The sequence below is a fragment of the Grampus griseus genome, assembly GCF_964374135.1.
Source record: "Grampus griseus genome assembly, chromosome: 13".
In the NCBI taxonomy this organism is placed as follows: Eukaryota; Metazoa; Chordata; class Mammalia; order Artiodactyla; family Delphinidae; genus Grampus; species Grampus griseus.
This window is the reverse complement of record NC_139007.1, coordinates 38,084,185-38,106,242: the sequence shown is the minus strand read 5'-3', so window position 1 is coordinate 38,106,242 and position 22,058 is coordinate 38,084,185. Positions and strand designations below refer to the sequence as shown.

The 22,058-nt window shown below is 41.4% G+C and overlaps 1 protein-coding gene across 1 annotated transcript in view; it reads left to right on the top strand.

The window, feature by feature from the left end:
- The first annotated feature begins 12,510 nt into the window (after positions 1-12,510).
- Positions 12,511-22,058, top strand: part of SEC63 (SEC63 homolog, protein translocation regulator) — a 71,282-nt gene continuing 61,734 nt past the window's right edge. The window contains exon 1 of the mRNA XM_082668523.1: positions 12,511-12,782. Within this exon, the coding sequence (XP_082524649.1) occupies positions 12,659-12,782 (124 nt within the window). The 5' untranslated portion in view covers positions 12,511-12,658. The remainder of the gene's footprint in view (positions 12,783-22,058) is intronic.

Here is a 22,058-nt window from a genome sequence, read left to right as displayed (position 1 = left end):
TCTGTAAAGCTTGGTTCTGGACTTCTCTCCTGGACCTTTGAGTAAACTATTGCCTAAACCTTCTGTAGGGATTGGAGATAAGGCTGTATCTAAAACTGAGGGGCCCCTGCTTGTAGGCATGGGAAGTTCATGGCTGACCAGGAGGGGCCCAGCCCCAGAGGAGATCAGCAGGGGTGATTTATATAATGTTCCACCCAGAAGAGCAGCTAGAAACATCTTATGAGGGATAGAAAACAGAGGGACTGAGAGCATGTCATATAAACATGGCAAAGTCATCCATGTTTAAAAAGAAAAAAACCTCAGCAATTGGTTCTCGCTCAGTCTCTCAGTCCCGATCCATGCCCCTTCTTCCAGCTCTCGTTCCTGTTCCTTCCCCTCCTGACAGAACAGTGCAGATGCTTGTCTCTGTCTTTCCTTTTCCTTCTAATCATTACACACTGGCTTCTCCCCTCCCAACTACTCCATTGCAACTACTCTTGATAAAGTAATCCATCGGTGGCAACCATTTTGCTAAAACTACTAGACCAGCATTTCCCAAAGTGCATTTCTGTAGACCCTTGTCATGCCTATTTTTTAAAAGGAGGCAATGGTCAAATAATTTGAGAAACCACATCTTAGAGATTTACATTCTTATTCACAGACCAAAGATTTTGGGGTGTACTACAATCCCCTCTCTTCTCTGAGTTTTCTCTCCCTGCCTGATTCCAGTTTAGGACATCTTTATCTGACACCTTCAAGTGAGGGGTGAATCACAGCAGCTATCACATTGTATTAGTTAATCCGACCGTCCAGCAACTCTTCACTTGTTCTTACGTTCATTTATTGGAGATGGAACTCTATCTGAAGCACCTGGGGCTGCCCTCATCACTGGTGTTGGAACACATAGCATTGACAGCCTGAGCAAACGGACCTGAAATTAAATCTTTTCTTCCTTTTCCCCTTTTTTATCCTCCTCACGCCCTGTCCATTTTATTAGTGATATAGTCATAGAATTTGCCCATAGATTAAAGTCCAGATTCCTTATTCTGATTTGATCTTCAAACCCTTTACAAACTGGCTTCATCATTATCATCTTAATTCCATAACTGGGTGACTTTGCTGGGCCAGAGGTGAGAGTCAGATACTCTAGGAGAAGGAAGCCTGGTGACCCTCTTCACCTTGTAGCTATTTGCATTCACTGACATGCATCACAACTGGGGAGCCCTCTGGGCAAAGTACTTGAACCCTGTCCACAACTGGGGCTAAGACATATACAGACATGTCTGATTAACTGGGGGTTCCAGGTAGAAGCTAGGTTTCTGGGAAAGCACACTGGTAAGTAAGAGGAATCTCGTGCAGGGAGCAGGATAGGGATTGGAGGCAAAGAGGAACATCTCTGTCCTGGAGTCAGACTGCTTGGCTGACTGCTGACCACTTGTGTGTCCCTGGGCATATTTCTTTATCTGTTTAAGCCTCCCTTTTCCTCATGTGGAAAATGGGAGCACTTCTAGTCCCTACTTCATAGAGCTGTTTGAGAATGAAATGAGCTAAAATATGTAAAGCACTTAGTGAATATTCCTGTTGTCAGCCGTAAGGCTTTAGCATTAAGGAACCAGTAGTGAGCAGTTTTGGATAGAGCGGTGGTTGACCCTGGAACTTCCACTTCATTTGTGTGCTCTGGGGACAAGGTGCCTATGTGTGTGGACTCAAGGTTCTGTGATCCTTTGGCACTCAAGAATCCTTCCTGTGGACCGCTCCACTTGTTCCTCTATCCCCACTCTAACTTCAGAGAACTCTACTGCCATCACCAAATCCTGGACAAACAACATAGTAATACTAGGATATATTCTTTTTGCAAAAGCAATGGCATGGATTTCAACAATCGGATGCAAAGGATCTAGCATTTAGGCAATGACAGCAGTGGTGGTGAGGGCTGGGCAGTGGCCTCTCTGGGTTCTCTTGTAGTCTAAACCTGCAGGGTTGTAACCTAATTAGCCATGGCGGAGAGCAATGAGCAAGTCCAAAATGGTCACACGAGAGAGCTCCCTCTTTTGCATGAGGCTGGATTTCCTACAGCCTGACAAGCAGGAACGAAGAGCCATCAAGACTGGATGAATGATATAAATGAACTTATTTACAAACCAGATACAGACTCACAGATTTTGAAAACAAACTTATGGTGATCAAAGGGGAAACATGGCGGGGGAGAGGTATAAATTAGGAACTTGGGATTAACATACACCCACTACTATACATAAAATAGATAACCAGCAAGGACCGACTCTATAGCACAGGGAACTCTACTCAATATTCTGAAAAAAATCTGAAAAAGAATGAATATTCTATGTATAACTGAATCACTATGCTGTACACCTGAAACTAACACATTATAAATCAACTATACTCCAATAAAATTAAAAAAAAAAGATTGGATGAATGAAGCCAAATCTGGTGAAGCCCTGCACACTTGGGCTACAGTTGTATAGTTGTAACAATCATTTGTTGAAGACCTACAGTTGCCAGGCCCTGGGCTGGGCAACCTGTAATTTACTAAGCACACACACACAAAGTTCTTTCTATTTCACAGATGAAATTAAGCCATTTCCCTAAGGTTACATAGGTAGAGCCAGGATTTAAATTTTAAGCTGATTTGGAAACCCAAGCTCTTACCTTCTATGCTACCCTGCTTTTCTCCATCTGCACCCTGGCCATATTTTTCAGTATTGGACACACTCTTCAGTTGAACTTTGACTATCTCAAATCTGTCTCATCAGATTTGGTCTGCAGTTCTTTCCACCTGTGTTGCCTCAAACACCATTATTTATTTATTTATTTTTTTGCGGTACGCGGGCTTCTCACTGCTGTGGCCTCTCCGGTTGTGGAGCACAGGCTCCGGACGTGCAGGCTCAGCAGCCATGGCTCACGGGCCCAGCCGCTCCGCGGCATGTGGGATCTTCCCGGACCGGGGCACGAACCCGTGTCCCCTGCATCGGCAGGCGGACTCTCAACCACTGCGCCACCAGGGAAGCCCCTCAAACACCATTTTTACAATGTTCACTAAGCTTTGTTGTGCCCTGCCTACACGAGAGTCACAGTCAACTGTCCCTTCTATCTTAGTTTATTTGCCATAGCTATATATACTCCTGCTTTTATTTATTGACACTAGATTTGGGGGACGATCTACAGCTTTGCTACTCCAAGTGTAGTTTGTGGTCCAGTAGCATAGGCATTACCTGGAGCTTGTTAGAAATGTGGACGCAAGGATCACACTCTGGACTTACTGAATTAGAACCTTCATTTTATTAAGATTCTCCATGCGATTCAAATGTGCATTGAAATCTGAGAGACACTAGTCCAAATCTTTGAGCAGAATCCCTGAAGCCACCAAGCTTTGGGGTAGTTCCTGATCTAGTCCAGAGCTTTCAAAAACTAATAGGCTGCTGGCATCAGCAGAACAAGAGCACTCAAGATCACCTAATAATACTTCACCTGCCCCAATACTTAAGTCCCCAATATTTAAACAGGATGTAGTTTTTCATGATGATGGAAAGCAACTGCAATAGGAAGAGACTGTGAAAAGTGCTTCAGTATGAAGAGGGGTTTAACTTACATAAATGATTGTACTGGTTTTAAAATTTGGCTGCCAATTGGACTCACGAGGGAGATAGGAAGGAAAATTCTGATATAATTGATATAGGGAATGACCTAGGCATTGGAAATTCCCCAAGTGATTCTTACACGCAGCAAAGTTTGAGGACCACTTACCTACTGTGAATACCTTCTTCTTTCAGTTAACATAATTCTAGGGTCTATATTGTATTCAAAGATAGTTTTATTTTATTTTTTTAAAATTTGTATTGGAGTATAGCTGATTTGCAATGTTGTGTGAGTTTCTGTGACACAGCAAAGTGAATCAGTTATACATATACGTATATCCACTCTGTTTTAGATTCTTTTCCCATATAGGTCATCACAGAGTATTGAGTAGAGTTCCCTGTGTTATACAGTAGGTCCTTATTAGTTATCTATTTTATATGTAATAGTGTGTTTTAAAACGAGGTTTCCCATACTTCTTTGATTTTAGGACTCACCTGGAGTAATTGCTGAAAATATAACAACCATGCTTCCTCCCCAGCTAACTGTGTCAGAATCGCCAAGGGCCTGGGAGCTATAATTTTAACTAGCACCTGGGTTCTCTGCTCCTCCTCAGAGAGGAGGTTTGGAAAACACTGCCTTCAAAGACCAGTGAATCAGGAGCTCTAAAACTTGCAACAGCTGCCTGATTTTGTCATCTTCCTGTTTCTGGAAGGGCACCTGATCCTCACCCATCAGGAACAAAATGGTTATAAAAGAACAGAAAAAGGGACTCAGCATCATTCCACAGCTTTTATTTTTAAATTTAAAAAAAATTTTTGGCTGTGTCGGGTCTTCATTGCTGTGCACGGGCTTTCTCTCGTTGCAGCGAGCGGGGTCGAGCAGGGTCTACTCTTCGTTGAGGTTTGTGGGCTTCTCATTGCGGTGGCTTCTCTTGTTGCAGAACACAGGCTCTAGGCACGTGGACTTCAGTAGTTGTGGCACGTGGGCTTCAGTAGTTGTGGCTTGTGGGCTCTAGAGTGCAGGCTCAGTAGTTGTGGTGCATGGGCTTAGTGGCTTCGTGGCATGTGGGATCTTCCCGGACCAGGGATCGAACATGTGTCCCCTGCATTGGCAGGCGGATTCTTAACCATTGTGCCGCTAGGGAAGTCCCCATTCTACAGCTTTCTGAAGGGAACTGTTTTCTTATAAAATGCTCAGGTGGATGGTAATCTAAAGCCTAGCACAGATCTTGGCACAGGGTCACAAATATTTGTGAAATAAATGAATGAGTAGTTAAATAACTCTGGAAAGGAGCACCAGAGGGCTGGAGGAAGGAATCAGCAAACAGATGGTCTCCCTTAATTCCTGACTTTTGACCTTCTGCTCAGACACAAATTATAGTCACACACATCTAACCACTACAACATATGTTGCTTCAGTAAACTCAACATATGACAAACAGACAAATTGGGAAGTGGTTAGTCATTGTGCAAAAGGATGATTTGATTTATAAAAATGATTCACTAAAACAGTGTGGTTTCCAGACTAGCAGCTTCAGCATCACCTGGGAACTTGTGAGAAATGCAAATTTTCAGGCTGCCCTTTACCACAGCCTGATTCAGAAACTCTGGGGGTGAGGCCCAGCATTCTGAGCTTTAATGAGCCTTCTAGGCCTTGATTCTCCTGCAACTAAAGTTTGAGAACTACTGTGCTAGAGCATTTCTTTAAATGAGAAGCTCCCCACCTGGTAAAAGAATGTTCAAGAACATACTTACTGTCAAAGGAGACCTTATCTGTATTCTATGATTGAGCTTTTCCATGCATCTTCAGAAATCTTCCAGACCGTAGTTCAGTGTTTCTTTCTTTTTTTTTTTTTTGGCGGTACGCGGGCCTCTCACTGTTGTGGCCTCTCCTGTTGCGGAGCACAGGCTCCGGACGCGCAGCCTCAGCTGCCATGGCTGACGGGCCTAGACGCTGCGCGGCATGTGGGATCTTCCCGGACCGGGGCACGAACCCATGTCCCCTGAATCGGCAGGAGGACTCTTAACCACTGCGCCACCAGGGAAGCCCCAGTGTTTCTTTAATAAAGCATTTCACACATAAGTATAATTTATTACATATACATTTAATATGAATAAATGTATAGTGTACGATAGAAAAATATCACACCACATTGCACATGGTGAGGGTTAAGTATTCTTTTATGACACTTGTACTGAGCCATAATGTAAAATATATCTCTTGCTACGAATAATGGTCAAAAACAATTTTAAAAGCACAGCTGTATATGGCACAAAGTTTGGTAGTTCTTATCCGTACGAACAGGTGAATAGGCATACAGAAGGGCTAATTATAAGGATCAAATTGGTAATCCCTGCTAAGGAAGAACATTCCTTAGATTCTAAAAAGCCTTTTTATTTCTGTGGTCCTGTCTCAGACTCAGGCAGTGAGTTTGATTTCATAGGCTGGTTGGTTGGCTGTTTTTTCCTCAGTGTCTAGGTTTTAGTGGGAGTAGAGGTAGGCACTTGGCAAATCATGAAGACGTCTATGCTAGACTACTACTATGTGTGTAATACTATGTATACCTAACAACTGTTAAAAGCAATTCATTTAGTATTTACATAATGTGGAAATAAGTGAAGGTCTTCCAAATGAGAACAAACAAAGGCTGTTTATTCAGACCTTGCTATAGCAAAAGATTCTGCCACCATTGCTTGGGTTTGGCAGAGACTCGAAGCCAGGCAGGGGAGTGGGGAAGATTTACGGTGAAAAAAGGGAAGGCTTCGGTGTGCTTTGATGGAGAAGCTAGAGACAGGCTGACTAGGAGTTGGGTATCCTGCATGACTGATTAAGGCAGCACATTTGGCTGGTTGATCCTAATTAGCAAATGGGGGCAAAAAATTGGGAAGCTAGTCCTGGTGCTCTGGGCCAATTGCTGAACAGGTTGTGTTTTGGCTTCCTGGATTGCTTGCTGTAAGGGTTGTGGGTTAGAGTTCTATTGTCAGATTGGTCTGGCCATTGTGTCACTACCCATAAAGCAAGGCAACTACTGAACCTGGAAGGCAAGTTTATTCATGTATTTAATATTTATGGTCTCTAGCCAACCTGTCCAGTGAATCAGAGATTAAAATGAGGGTTGAATCTAGTCAGCCTGTAGGTCAAAGTTTCCCTTCCTTGATCTGATTATTTAACATTGGCAGGGAGGGCACACGCCAAACTTTTGGTGAACTGGAAATGCTTGCTAATGCTGACACCTCCTCACTGGCTATCAGTCAGCTCTAGGATGGCTATTCTGAGTCCGTGCTAATCTGACTGAGCCATGAGAGCTGAGGACCCCACAGTGACCATAACAACTCAGCCCTGTGCAGGCCAGCAGTGAAGGGTAAATGGGTCTTGTCTCTACTGTTTTTGCAGCTTCTTGTGAATCTATAATTATTTCAAAATAGAAAGTTAAAAGAAGAAAAGGATCCCTGGCTGCTGTGTAGAGAACAGATGTGAGGCAGGAGAGAGGTGGCAAAGCAGGATTGGAAGTAGAGAGTGAACACGATGTGAAATATAGGAGCCAGCAGAGTGAGGTAAGTTATGTCAGAGAAATCTTTTTGGGGACATAACTATTGTATTAGATCTTCAGATTTGATTGATATCAAAGAGTGGAAACTATATGCTGGGTAAAGGAGGAAGAAGAAAATAGTAGAAATCATGACCTAGTTCACCCTCTTGTTTTCTGCAGGCCCTTACTTAAACCATGCTAGTTAAAACCATTTCTTTTTCTCTCTCTCTTTTTTTTAAGGTATCTAAAGGAGACTGCAATATCTCCCACTTATGGACTCCTTTAACAAAGCTCCTTAAATGGCAATACTGCTAACATGTTGCCTGTAACCTGGAAGCTAGACTTAAAAAGTATTTTCCCACTTCTGTGATTGCCATTTACAACCAGACTGGACTTCATGCTATTCTTCAAATGTTCTCTGAGCTGATTCCACCTGGAATTTTTCCTTTAATTTCTATTTAAGTTTCGAGGCCTAGCTCAATTACCACCTCATCCTTGAAGCCTTCTGATTCTCTCTGCCAAGAGAAAGGACTCTTTCCTATGAACCTGGAAATAATTTTATTTGTATATTCCTTACAGCATTTATCAATTCCTTCCTCTGGTTTTTGTTACTTATTGAAAAAAGTATGCCCTTCTCATTAGACTGTAGGCAAGTTTCCAGAGGTCAGAGACCCTGTCTTAAACATTCCTGTGCTCCCCACCCTCGCTAATAGTATATGTGATTTCAATGAATGTTAAATGTTGAATGACTGATTTTCTTCCTTATAATAATCTGTATATTTGAAAGTAAGGGGTACATTCATTTTGGAGCTAGGGTGATATTTTTATGTAGTTCACAGTTACTTCTGTGTATAGTTGTTAGCGCTTCCAGGAATACTTCTTCCACCTCTACCCCTGGGGCAAACTTACTGAGCATTGCAACATGAAAGAGTGATACATCTTGATTAATGATATGAATATATTCCACTAGGCCTGGTACCTGAAGTATGTAGGTAATAGAGGAGAAATATTGTTTGAAACGTACAGAGTCAGAAACTACTCTGTGGAAAATTCTTCCACTCATGAGATGTTAAAATTGTAAGCAGAGAATTTGGTTGTCATTGAGCCTTGTCAAAAAGGAAAAATCTCTCTCAGTAGAAATATATTCAATATACAGTTTATACAATTGTAAATGTTACCATATTAAAAAGAATCCTGATGGAAATCATGCAAAAATAGAATTTATCAGAATTCTTTTGTTTGTAGAACACAAACCTATAGCAATTATAATTATTATAAATATTAGCTTTTTTTTTTTTTGCAGTACGCGGGCCTCTCACTGTTGTGGCCTCTTCCATTGCGGAGCACAGGCTCCGGAGGCGCAGGCTCATCGGCCATGGCTCACGGGCCCAGTCGCTCCGCGGCATGTGGGATCTTCCCAGACCGGGTCACGAACCTGTGTTCCCTGCATCGGCAGGTGGACTCTCAACCATTGTGCCACCAGGGAAGCCCAATATTAGCTATTTTTTAGTAGACTTTCTTTAGAGCAGATTTAGGTTCACAGCAAAACAGAGTGGAAGGTACAGAGATTTCTCATATATTTCCCACTCTCTCCCTCTCCTGGCCCCAGAGCCTCCTCCATTTTCAACATCCCCCACTAGAGTGGTACATTTGTTACAAATGATGAACCTACCTTGACACATCATTATCACCAGAGTTCATAGTGAATATGAACTTTTGTACCTAATTTTATAATCATAATTTTATTTTTTTATTAATTAAGGCTCCCCAATTTTATAAACTTCAGGATCCACAAATATTTGTTTTTCAACAAGATGATTTATGTTTTCCCTTAAGTTCTAATCTCTATTGAGATATTTTTTTTTCTCCTTACGCAAATATACAAACTTGAAATTGCCCATAGTGATCTCTCCTGTTTATTTATGGCCACTCTTCCAAATTATATTTCAATCTGGGCGGAAAATTTCATTAAGTGCTATTTTATGGCTCACTGTGAAATGTCAATCATTTTTTCTTTAAGCAGTTTAGATATGTTGGTAATGCATAAAATTAATTCATAAAGGAATAACCTAAGTTTGTTGATACATCGTTGACAACTGGTTTTAGTACAATAATTCTCAGCTTTGTAATCACAAAAGTAGGTATAGAACAAGAACAATATTTACAAGTCCAACATACTCATGAAAAGAGAGGAGCCCAAATGCAAACCTGATCCCAACACTAAAGAAAACCACAGCCCTCAATTCCTCTTTTAACATTGTTTTCATGCTTTCAGAGTGGAGCATAATCCAGTTCCAATGTCTTTCTAACCCATACCTCCCTTCACATTCTCTCCAAGTGTAAGACTGGGGCTTCATTGGGTCATAATGGCCTTAGGAAGCTAGGGAATGAAAGGATTGCAATCGGTTAGTACCTTTTACCTAGTCAAAGTTCCAACATGTGGGTCATGCTTTGACATTTCAACTGGAATAATGCTGAGGAAGTTTTTTGTAAATAATAAATGTTGTACAAAGGTTACTTTGTTGATGTTACTGTTGTCATTATGATGGGCATAACTTTTCATTTCTGTAAGATCAAATAAAAAGAATTGTTCATTTTGTATCAGAAGAGATTTAGCTCTTAATGGAGAAAATCCTGGCACTGAAACAAAGTAATAAGAGGCATAACATTAAAGATGATTTGCTAGGCTTTGACAGTGAAGGTTATTGTAGGGTAGAGAGAGGGGGAAAAGACTGGAAATAATTGCATGTACCTACTTATTTATTTGGTTCTTTCCAGTCTCTTTGAGGCTAACTACAATAAGCAGAAAATTAAATCATGTTGACTATAGCTACACAAATGTATTTTGGTATGTATAAATGTTAAGTCAACACCAGTAGTTACAAGCATGACTTGCAAGGAAGGAAAGATTCACTTTAAGGAAAAAGCAAATTATTAGGAGGAACCAAAAAATAGTCAGGTTTTCTACACTTGAGAGGAAATATCTACCTAGAAATTAAAATGAAATTGATTAAAATAATCCTTTACAGACACATATAGAGAAATACAAAAATGTCTTTTAACATGTCCTATCAGACTAAACAAAATGTGTTTGTAGCTCTGGTTCTACCATATTCACTCAGTACTATTAAATATTTCACTGAAATGATATCTTAAAAGAAACAACTGTTTAAAAAGCAATTAAAAAAATCAGTCAGAAAAAATTGTGATTAATTAAAGGTATGATTCAGATTTGCTTTGGGGAATATTTGGGTGATCTGAGTTTATCTATGATGAATAGCATTAAGTTCTAAGACAGACTGTGTTTATACATTTTCAAATCTTTAATCGTTTAATTTGGTTAAAAATTCATATTTATATAGGTATGGAGTTTAGCAAATAAATGTGATTTGTTCAAAATTTGGTTTCATGGTTCAGTTCTGTACAAACCACTCATATGCATGACCCCAAACTGCAGGGAAAAGATTACTCCTGCAGAAAAAAAAGTCAGAAGGGGAATATTTATCATGAATAATTTATATTGACACAAGGTTATAAAACTGATGTATTATCTTTATCCAAATGCAGAGTAAAATGTATAATCAGGGTAATAAAAAACAACCAGTTCAGCATTATTAAAACAAGACAATAACAAATTCAGCATAAACAAAAGGAACTTCAGGATCCTACGCACTGCAGTTGAGCCAATTTTATGACAGACTTGTTTCTGAAGCAAGGCAGATTGTTTTGGGCATATCAGCCTTGGGTGATCACAGTGCTGTGCTGACTTCATTGTCCAATCCTCTCCCCCTCACCTCTCTGTTTTATTTCTTCCCCTCTAATATAGTCTTTGAAAACTTCACACAGAAAAAAGTGAGGAGGGGAATGCAGAGCAAATGATTTTCTGAAATTTCCTTTCAAAATGGGTAGTTAGGACATTTGAGAGGGAAGACAGAATACATGTGAATATAATCTATTATGAAGGAAGTCGTCACTGATTATGATAAATAATATTTTTGAGGACATGAAATAAAAGATGACATGTGACCAGATTTCTCTTCCAATACTGGAAGGCATATTGAAAGGAACCTAGTAAATAGACTATAGAGCCTTAAAATGAGTTTTTAAAAATACAGTGTAATATTTGCTTATTGCATTGGTTTTCCAGTTTTCACTATAACTCCCTTTAATCTTCACAACGACTCTGTGAGGTGACTCGGGTGGGCCTTTCCTTTTGGTCCCCTGAGGGGAGGTGGAGATGCTGGGATAGGCTCCAGCCAGGGCTGCCGCGGGACCGTGGGGGTCATTCACGGATCAGGGCACCAGCCCCCTCAGCTCCCAGCTTAGCTGACACCAGTCTCTGGGATCTCACAGCTGGCGAGGGCAGAGGCCGCGGAGAGCGACTGCTCCCCCAGCCGTCTCTCCTCGCAGCGCGGATTCCTGCCCACACTCCGCACGCGAGGGCCGGCCGCTCTCAGGGAAATGCGAAGGTCGGCGACGAGGCGGTGGTCAGGGTACTGGCTTTGTGGCGTCAGCGTGATCTGGGTTTAAATCCCCAGACGTTTCTTTATTGTGCTTCACTTTAGGCAATCTCTCTGAGCCTCCATTTCCCCATCTGGAGAGCGGGCATGCTTTGATTCATTCCAAGGGGTTCGCAGACCATTGAATGATTTAAAGCAATAAAAGTCTTTGCCTACTGCCTGTGTCGAAGAAAATGCTATAAATATTATTAGCTCTGGGATAGGTAGGTGACCATCTCTACCGGCTTGGGGAATCTCCATCTGCAAAATGGGCGCAATGTAGACTGCAGTCTCTTAATAGCAAAAGTTGCTTTGCCAGAAAACCCCTACAGCCAAACCCCTCACCATCCCTCCCCACCGCCCTGCTCCCGCGCCCTATTCTGACCGACCAGTGTTTCCAAACTGGAGGAGCGGATCCGGAATTTAAGGAAACATTCTTATCAACCAGGGAAATTGAAAAGTGAGAGTGCAGGACAGGGTGGGTAGGGATGGGAGACAGGGGAGGCAAGGAAGCCTCACCGCTGCTTCGAATGGGTGCGAACCCGGTCGCAGTCAGGTGAACCGCCCGCGCCCACTGCTCGGCCGGGAAGCCTCGGCTGGGACCCTGTAAACCGACCCTCAGGACCCGGAGCTGGACCCTGGGAAAGGAAACTGAGCAGGGAGGGGGAGGGACTTTAGGGGTAGGGGCGGGGCCTTCAGGGAGGGTCTACCAGAGCTTGAGGGGCGGAGCTGAGGCTAAGCGGGCAGGGCTAAGGGCGGGAGCTCGCAGAATCCTTCGGCTGCGCGCGCCACGTCTCTCTCTGCGAGCTGGTTGGGGAGAGGCGGGGGGCAGAGGAGGGAAAAACCGCGCGGGGAGGGAGCTATCTCTTCTCGCGAGAGCTGGGACCGCAGCGGCGGTGGCGGCGGCGGGTCCGTGAGAGTAGCGTGGGGGCGGGGAGGAGAGGCGGCGGCGGCGTAGGAGCTACGCCACACGCGGCCGGGGCGCTGGGAGCTCGAAAGCAGAGCGGGGTCGTGGCGGCGGTGGTGAGACGAGGGAGGCGGAGGAGGGGGTGCCATGGCGGGGCAGCAGTTCCAGTACGATGACAGCGGGAACACCTTCTTCTACTTCCTCACCTCCTTCGTGGGGCTCATCGTGATCCCGGCCACATACTACCTCTGGCCCCGAGATCAGAATGCCGGTGAGTCCTGCCGGCAGCAGCCCGTGGACACGCGCAGGCTCCGCCGGCCCCACCGGGCCGCGCCGTTCCCACCCGCTCCGGCCCAGCCCGCCGCACCCGGGGTGATACCGCCCGCGCGGCCGGGCCTCAAGTCCAGGCGTCCGCCGCTGGCGGGGCCCGAACTCGGCGGTGTTTCCCTCTGTGCCTCTCCGGGTTCCTCTCCACCCCCTTCATTGTCCTCCTCGGGAGTTTCGCTTTGCACCCTGTCCCCCATTGTTCTGGACGCTCCTTGCAGCCTCGTTTTGCCTCTTTGTCTTCTCTGCCTCCAGTTTTATTGGGTATTTTTCTTTACGGAGGGAGCAGGGTGGGATAGGGAGGATGGGAATTGGGAGGTGAGAGAAGAGTTGGCCAAGGAGGAAGCCGAGCGTGCAGGCTCCACTCTGAGCCCCCAGGCCACGGTCTTCTTACCCCCACAGCCCAGTTTCCCTGTTGCAGCGGTCGTTACAGATGTTTCGGGCACCGTGTGAGCTGGGTGGCAGGTATAGGACTCCATCTGAGCTCGCCAACCGCCCCTCCCCCCGTGCCTTTCCCCCGTTGCTTTTTCATTTGTTCACTCACACTTGGGGGGGGGGGTTGGAAGCAATGCCGTTATTCCCCTTAGGAAAAATTAGGCTTTTCTCTCTATTTCCGTTTCTTTGGAGTTTCCTGTTTATGGCGGAAAAAGTGCAAGTATGAAGGAAGGATTAAGTCTTCTAGGTAGTCCAGTTGTGAGGTAGCTGGTACGTTTGCTTTTAGTTCTGAATCTTTTCACATTAAACAGCATCGGATTAGAACACAGAATTATTTAGATTCTTTGCAAGGCATTTTATGTTTGGGTTTTGGATTCCGTTTGTTGCACTCTACTAGGATATATGGCAGGTGATATTCTTAAAACCGATAGAACTGCAAGGCCTTAGTAGGTTGTTTGTGGTAGCGTTAACAGTAACAAGTAGCTTTTGAGTAAGAACATTTAGGGAAGGCTTTCTGTTTCACAAGAGCTATGCTAACTTGAGTAAACAGATTCTCTCAAGTTGGGTGTGGTGGGAGTCTGAGTTGTCCAGGTGGTATACTGTACTTTGGGGACACTGTTACCAGTGAAACATGGAATCAAATCGGAACTTGTTATGCTTTAAGACTGATTCAGTGCTTTTAGCTACTTACAGTTTCACAGGAAAACTAAGCTTCAAAAATCAAATATTAAAATATCCTGTTGTATTATTCAAAATTACTACTACAGATCCACATTTTTTTATTCAAAACGCTTGAGGACAGGTATGCTACAGAGTTTTTCAAATTTTAGAAAGATAGTGCCTACCCTAACAAGCCTTTAAGGGTCTAAAACAGCACCAATAATCAAATTAATATCCCAACAGCAAAATATGACTATGAATAAAGGTTATAAGTAGCCTTCTATCAGTCCGAGTCACCAAATTATGTTCCTGCAAACATCTAGGCGTGTAATTTTGAATTTCAGAGTTCTTATGGCAATATTGACTTTTCAGGGGTATCTTCTATATGAAAGCATAAAAAGATTTACCCAGCAATTGTACAACATTAAAGTTGAGTTTAATCTTTGTTTAGCTTTTTTAAAAGATGACACATTTGGGGGCTTTCAGTTTCAAGGTGACAGTTGTTTCAATGTTGCTCTTTTGGAATTGTTGGGCTCTTGAGTCCATCAGAAAGTATGGCGTCATTTCAGATTGGAAAATGTAGGGTTTGACAAATAGAAATAGCTTTGTCATTGGCATATTTGACGTGTTAATTGAAGTTACTCTGTTATCCAAAACATTATCACTGGAATCCTTTTGCCTTGATTTTTGTCTAATCCATTGGGCTAAGTGTGCTTATAATTAATACTCCTTTTGGTAGTTGAAGGGTCCTATTTATCTTACTCTCTTGGTTGTTTGCAAATTGGCTGAATAAGATGACTGAATACTTTTTCAGACCTTTATGGGCAAAAGCTCTGTGTGAAGTAATAATATGGAGGGTTTGGATTTCCTTAGAATAGTGGTTCTTAAACCTGACTACTCATTAGAATCACTTGGGGGACCTTTTAAAAACACTTAGACCCATCACCAGATATTGTGATTTAGTTGGTCTGGAGTGGGTGCTATGTAATGGTTTTTTAAAAGTCCGTATGTAATTGTAAATTGTAACTAGGTTTGAGTAGTGTTGCTAAGGTAGGTAGTGGTCTTTTGTTGGAGTTGTCATTTTGGGAGGTGGTGTATTTCTTTTGATATGTGCACTTTCCTGAAAACAAAAAAACCTCTAATGTCTTAGCTTTTTTATTTTACAAAGCTAAGAAGTACTTACTGTAGAATAGGGCTGTAAAATTCTTGTAGTTGAAAGTAGAATATTTTTGTTAAAGCAACTTTAATAGGTTTATAATGATATTTGACAAGAGAAAATAACTGTTTCTAATTATTAGAAATTCAAATAATCCAGAGAGGGCTTTTATTCTTTCCATAAGTTAAGGATTATAGATCCTTTGAATTGAGATAAAATATATCACTGCTTTCCCCAGATTTTGGAGGTTTTTTTTTTTGACTCCTTGATCTTACTTTTTCAAAACTGCCAAGTTTTGAAACCTGGATCTGCCAATTACTGTGTTATCTTAGGCAAGTGATTTAATTTCTGTGTTTTAGTTTACTCATTTGTGAACTAGAGACAGTAGTTATCTGTTTTATAGAATTAAATTAATAAAATAGATATATGTAAAATGTTTAGAACAGTGTCTGACACATATTGGGGCTCTTAGCTCCTGCTGTTTTTGCTGGTTACTTAGACTTTGTGGAACAGTTTGATTTGGTACACTTATGTACTCAGATTTTTTCCCCCATTGTTTGAAAGGATTAATGAAACTTTTTTAAAAAAAGTTACATTCCTTTATTCTTCTTTGCTTGCTCCCTCTCAAATAGTGTACAAGTGATTTAGCTCTCTGACTTGGGAATGTGAGTAGGAGTTCACTTTTAGTGTTTAGTAGTAAAGTAAAAAACGCTGTATTTGAAGTTAGAAGTTTTGGTTTTAAGTTCCAGTCTAGTCCCTGTTTAGTTGTTTCTGAACTCTCATCCTCATTTTCTAGGGGTGATAATAATAACCTGCCCTACCTACCCAAGAAGTGATTATGAGAAGCAAAGAAATAAATGCATATAAACATGCTTGCTTGTAAAACTAAATATGCTGTAGAATTTTCTTCATTTTGCAAGTATCTATAGAGCATAATACTTTGTGCTAGATGCTGCTTCTAGATGATGGATCAGATTTTTTTTTTTAAAGCTTTTTTTTTATATTTATTTTTTTATTTGGGGCAGCATTGGGTCTTCGTTGCTGCACGTGGGCTTTCTCTAGTTGTGGCGAGCCGGGGCTACTCTTCGTTGCGGTGCGTGGGCTTCTCACTGTGGTGGCCTCTGTTGTTATGGAGCACAGGCTCTAGGCACATGGACTTCAGTAGTTGCAGCACGCAGGCTCAGTAGTTGTGGCTCGCGGGCTCTAGAGCTACGTGGGATCTTCCCGGACCAGGGATTGAACCTGTGTCCCCTGCATTGACAGGCGGATTCTCAACCACTGCGCCACGAGGGAAGACCAGTGGATCAGGTATTTAAGGGCTTATAGCTTTTTTCTTAGTAAGTTGCATATACTCAGTGCAGAAAAGATCAAAGGAACAGAACAAAAATTGCTTGTAATTCCATCACCCAAATCACCCAGAAGTGATTAAACATTTTGGTGTGTGCATCCCCTTGGGATGACTTTAGACATAGTCCCTTTTCTTGTTGGGGGGAGACCCCACATCCTCCTCCAGTCTTAAGACAGATAATTGTGATCCTCACCTCAGCGTTGCTGCTGTTCATTGAATGTTGACTAGCCTCAAGGATGGGTAGTGCTGAATGCACTCACTATAGCACTTTAAACTAGACTCAAGTGTTATCCCAATTTTATTAATGAGAAAATTGAGCCCTAGAGGAGGTAACCAGCTTGTCTAAAGCTATATTGCTACTAGGTGGAAGATTGAGTGTTGGACCCAAATCCATCTTATGCCAAAGCTTCTCTTGTTAGCCACTACCTTATACTCTCTCCTGTAATTACTATAACACATTATAATAAGTATTAAAATGATAAGTGGAAAGTGCTGTGGGAGCACAGAGGAAGGAGAGAATAATTCTGTTTGGGGATTTGGGTGTTTAATGTAGAGGAGTTGATTTGAGATAGGTCTTAAAAGGTAAATGGGAGAAGTGCATTCCAGTTGTAGGGGAAAGCATATGCAAAAGCGTGGAGATGTTCAGTAAGTGGTAAAGATTTAATGTGATTGGCACTTAGGAGCAAATCAACCATTTTATACTTCATCCTATAAGTTATTGGGTAAATAATGGAGGTTTTTAAGTAGGATAATTTACATGATCAGTTTTGCTTTTGTGGAGCTTTGAGTGGAGAATGGTTTGTTGGGAGGTGGTGGTGTCTGGGTGGGGAAAAACTAGATGGAGAAGGAATCCATTTCGGAGGCTTATTAGTCCTTTGAGATGTCAGCATATAGGGGAATGAGCAGGTTAGAAAGAGAATTCTAAGATAGCATGGGCTGTTTGTGGAATATAAGTACCGTGGAGGGAATGAGAGAGTGGAGTGCAGATTTTGTTTTTTGGTTTTTTTTTGCGGTACACGGGCCTCTCACTGTTGTGTGGCCTCTCCCGTTGCGGAGCACAGGTTCCGGACACGCAGGCTCAGTGGCCATGGCTCACGGGCCTAGCTGCTCTGCGGCATGTGGGATCTTCCCGGACCGGGGCACGAACCCGTGTCCCCTGCATCGGCAGGTGGACTCTCTACCACTGTGCCACCAGGAAAGCCCTGGAGTGCAGATTTTGAATTTTTCATTCATTTCTGTTTTGTTTCTCTTCCTCTTAAAAGCTGTTTGGTGATTGGTCCAATAATAAAATATTAACTTTTATCAGTTTTAGGGTTGAGTGCAGGGAAAAGGATGGGGATGAACATTTTTATTTAAAATGAAATGTTGGCTTTATCTATTGATTTATCTAGATAATTTCTAATTACAGTAGAGTTATCTCAATCTCCTGTTGAGTGGATTTTTTAACAGAAAAAACTAGCTAGTTATCAGTTTTGTGTTCAAAGGAGTATATTTTATGAATGTTCATATTCCACTTAGAACATATAGTCTTCCTAAGATTTTAGATTTTGAAGGGGTATTAGAGATCTGAGAAGTTTGAGTCATTTTAAAGTAGTCATTCCCTCTGGGTTCTGTCTGGACAGAAAAGGTATCAGACGTGAGCATATACACATTTAAGTCCCACGTCATAGAGGAAACTTGGCAGTATGAATTATAGTACAACATTTAGGTTTTATAAATGCGGTGACAGACATTGGATTAGTAAATGCATTTATAAAATTGTTTTTAAAGGCCATCTTGCATTCTTGCTTGATCTTGGAGAACCTGAAAGACAAAGATAGGCTTACTTTCATATAAAATAAAATTTTCAGATGTTCATTCCCTTAATTATACTTTACAGGTCATAACAAATATATCCATATTGTACTCAGACTTCCTTTTAAAAAAACGTCCCATTACCAGACTCTGTTCATGACAAATGTTGTTACACCATCTCACCGTCACATTGTTGAAAGGCATTATTGTTCATTCTCTTAATAAGCGAAACCAAGTCCCCCTAAACCCCGAGTTCCTCTGCCGAGTTTATGATTAACCTATCTATTCAAAACATTATTCCCTTTCTTGTCCCATATCTGTTCCCCTCAAGATTGAGGAGTATCAAAGGAAAGGGGGATTGAAACCAAGCAGGACCCTGCCAGGTACAAAAGCCCCTCCATGTCCCCCATATCTTGTTTGTAGAAAAAGACTTTAGTCTCCTAGGCCTTCCTTGAGTTCCAAAGAGTAGGCATAGGTAGCTACTAAGTAGGGAAGTGAGGGAATGCAGAAACAAAGGAAAAGCAGTTAAACAAGAAAAGTAATGACAATAGTTCAGGGATAAAACAGAGTCCTAGTTCCTCCTCAAGGGATATACAGAACTATCTGAAGGATCTCTTGGAGTTGTTCTTCAGGAACTAAGACCTGTCCCCCGCCCCCAACCCTGTGGTGACTTGCAGCCCTCACCCCCAGATGCTGCCTTTAAAAACCCTTGCCTGAAAACAGTTGGGGAGTTTGGGTCTTTTGAGCATAAACTACCCTACTCCTTGCTTGGCACCTGCAGTAAATGCTGTACTCTCCTTCACCACAACCCAGTGTCAGTAAATTGGCTTTGCTGTGGCGGGTGAGCAAACCCAAACTTGGGTTTGGTAACATAAGGTGTTCCTTACATTTTGGAATTATATTTGTCAGTATGGATGAAGGAATTTTCTTGTGTAGATTCCAGATGTTTTTCACTTTAGATTTTTGCCTCTTTAGTTAAATCTAGTAGTTATTGATTGAGCATTCACTGTTTGCCTGTACTAGGAGCAGCAGATGGTACAAAGATGAATGCAGTGTAAATATAGTCTTTTGATAGAGTTTATAATCTGGATGGGGTGGGAGAATTAGGATTAGACAGATACACAAATTATTATATCCAAAACACAACAAAGAAAGTGTAAGAGAAGTGAAAGCAAGTGCTATGGAAGTTAGTTGGATAAAGTATTTGCATCTAGTTGGGGGTGGTAGTGGGTATCTAGAGGTGAGAAAAGGCTCTTCAGAGTAAGTTGATTTTGACTGGACTGTTAAAGGATGAGAAGGATTTAATGGGTGCAATGGAGGGAGGAGGTGCAAAGAAGAAGTCACATGAGCAAAAGTGTAGAGCCTGGAAAGCATGAAACATGTTTAAAGTACAGATCAAACCAGTTGCAGCAGAGTTCCCAGAGTGAAAAAGTGTGAGAAAAGGCCAGAAGACTTGATTAAGTCATATAGAAAACCTTATATGTTCAGCTGAAAAGTGTATATGTGATTTGGTTGACAGTGTGTCATTTTGAACATTTTAGAACACTTTTGCAACTGTGCTATATGCAAATTAATGTAATAACATCTCATAGGATGAGACAGTATAGAGATTGAGAAGCAGACAAGAAATAATATGGGCCCAAACAATGGTGGTAGCAATAGGAAGGTAAGGGACATACTTGAGATATTACTTGATATATTACTTTTCTTTTAAAATTTTTATTGTGGTAGTATGTATATAAAACATAAAATTTGTAGTTTTAACCATTTAAAATGTACAGTTCATTAGCATTAATTACATTCACAATGTTGTGCAGCCATCATCTTTCCAAAATTTTTCGTCATCCCAAATAAAACTGTGTACCTGTTGAGCAATAACTTCTCATTCTCTCTTTCCTTCAGCCCCTGGTAAACTCTAAGCTACTTTTTGTCTCTGTAAATTTGCCTATTCTAGATATTTCATATAAGTGGAATCATACAATATTTGTCCTTTTGTGTTTAGCTTATTTCATTTAGCATAATGTTTTCTAGATTCATCCGTGTTGTAGCATGTATCAGAACTTCATTCTTTTTATGGCTGAATAATATTCCGTTGTACAGATATACCACATTTTTATTCACTCATCTGTTGATGAACACATGGATTGTTTCTGTTCTTTGTCTTTTGTGAATAATGCTGCAGTGAACATTGGCATTCAAATGTCTGAGTTCTTATTTTCAGTTCTTTGGGGTATATTCCTAGGGGTGGAAATCCAGTTTTTCAAGCAGTATTTGTTGAAGAGACTGTTCATTTTTCATTGAATGAACAATAGCCTTTTCAAAAATCAGTTGGCTCTAGACATGTGGGTAGTCTCTATTTTTGTGGGATAATTTATTGAGCATAGTTTACTAGTGAGGACCTCTTAATTTTAGAATACCTCAAGGCTGAGTCCTTGACTTCTTTTCCATCCACACTTATTCCTATGGTGATCTCATCTGGTCTCATGGCTTTAAATATCAGCTGTGTGACTCATAAAAACTTATATTTCCAGTCTAGAACTCTTTCCTTGAACTCCAGACTTCTGTATATGTAAGTTCCGAGTCCACATTTCCATTTGCATATCTAATAGACATCTTAATATGCAAAATACTGATGTGATTTCTGTCTCCCCTCTCCCCAACCTTCTTGACTTATAGTCTTCTCCATCTCAGTTAATCACATCTGTTTCTTCAACTGTTCTGGCAAGAAGCCTTAGAGTTATTCTTGGTTCATCTCTTTGTCTCATATGTCACTTCCAGACTTTTAGTGTGTCCTGTTGGCTCTACCTTCAAATTATTATATCTAGTCTGACCATTTCTTATTGCTCCACCACCACCACCACCACCCTGTTTTATTGCCTGGATTATCATTAGCCTTCCAACTAGTCTCATTGTTTCTACCCTTACTCCTTGCAGTCTTTTCTCAAAATAGTAGCAGAGTGATCCTTTTAGAACTGAAGCTGGCCCATGTCACTCTTCTGCTCAGAACCATTTAAGCCTCTCCCATCTCAATCACAGTAGAAGCTAAAGTCATTAGAGTGGCCTGTGAAGTCCTTCATGAGCTTTTTGACTTCATTTCTTATACTTTCTCTCTTGTTTCTTCCATTCCAGTCATACTAGCTGCTCTGCTGTTCTTAGGGCACATGAGGCACACTTCTTTTGAACCTTTATAGTTGCTGCTCCCTATGCCTGGAATGCTTTTTCTCTAGTAGCCACATTACGACCTCCCCCATCTCCATTATGTCCTTGCTCAAACACCATCTTCTCAGTGTTGCCTTCTTTGAGCACCTTATTTAAAATTGTTAAGTTTTTTTCTACCTTCAAAGAAGCTCTTCCCTTTTTCTGTTTTATTTCTCTTCATAACACTTATCATCTTCTAATATACTATATAGTTTACTTAATTTGTTTATTGCTTTCTCCTCTGCTAGAAAGTATGGTGTGTGAGAGCAGGGGTTTTTGTTTTGTTTTCTGCTGTATCAGTGTCCAGAAACATCCAGGCACATAGTAGGTACCCACCAATATTTATTTAATAAAGGTGTTCTCTACATTCTATACAAATATTTATGTAGTGCTTGCTATATTCTTGGCAACTGGAAAGGGCAGGGCTGATTATGTATATGACAACAATGTCTGCCTTCAAGAGTTTGAGTACAGATTAGTAAAAATTGGGTTTAATACTGGCTGCTGAAGAATGGTGGTGCCATTCATGCCAACTGCTGAAAAGAATGTATAGTCCTACTTCCTTTTTTAGAAGAAAGCTATAAAAATGTTAAAAATTTTAAATTTAGTAATTCCACTTCTGGGACACTGTT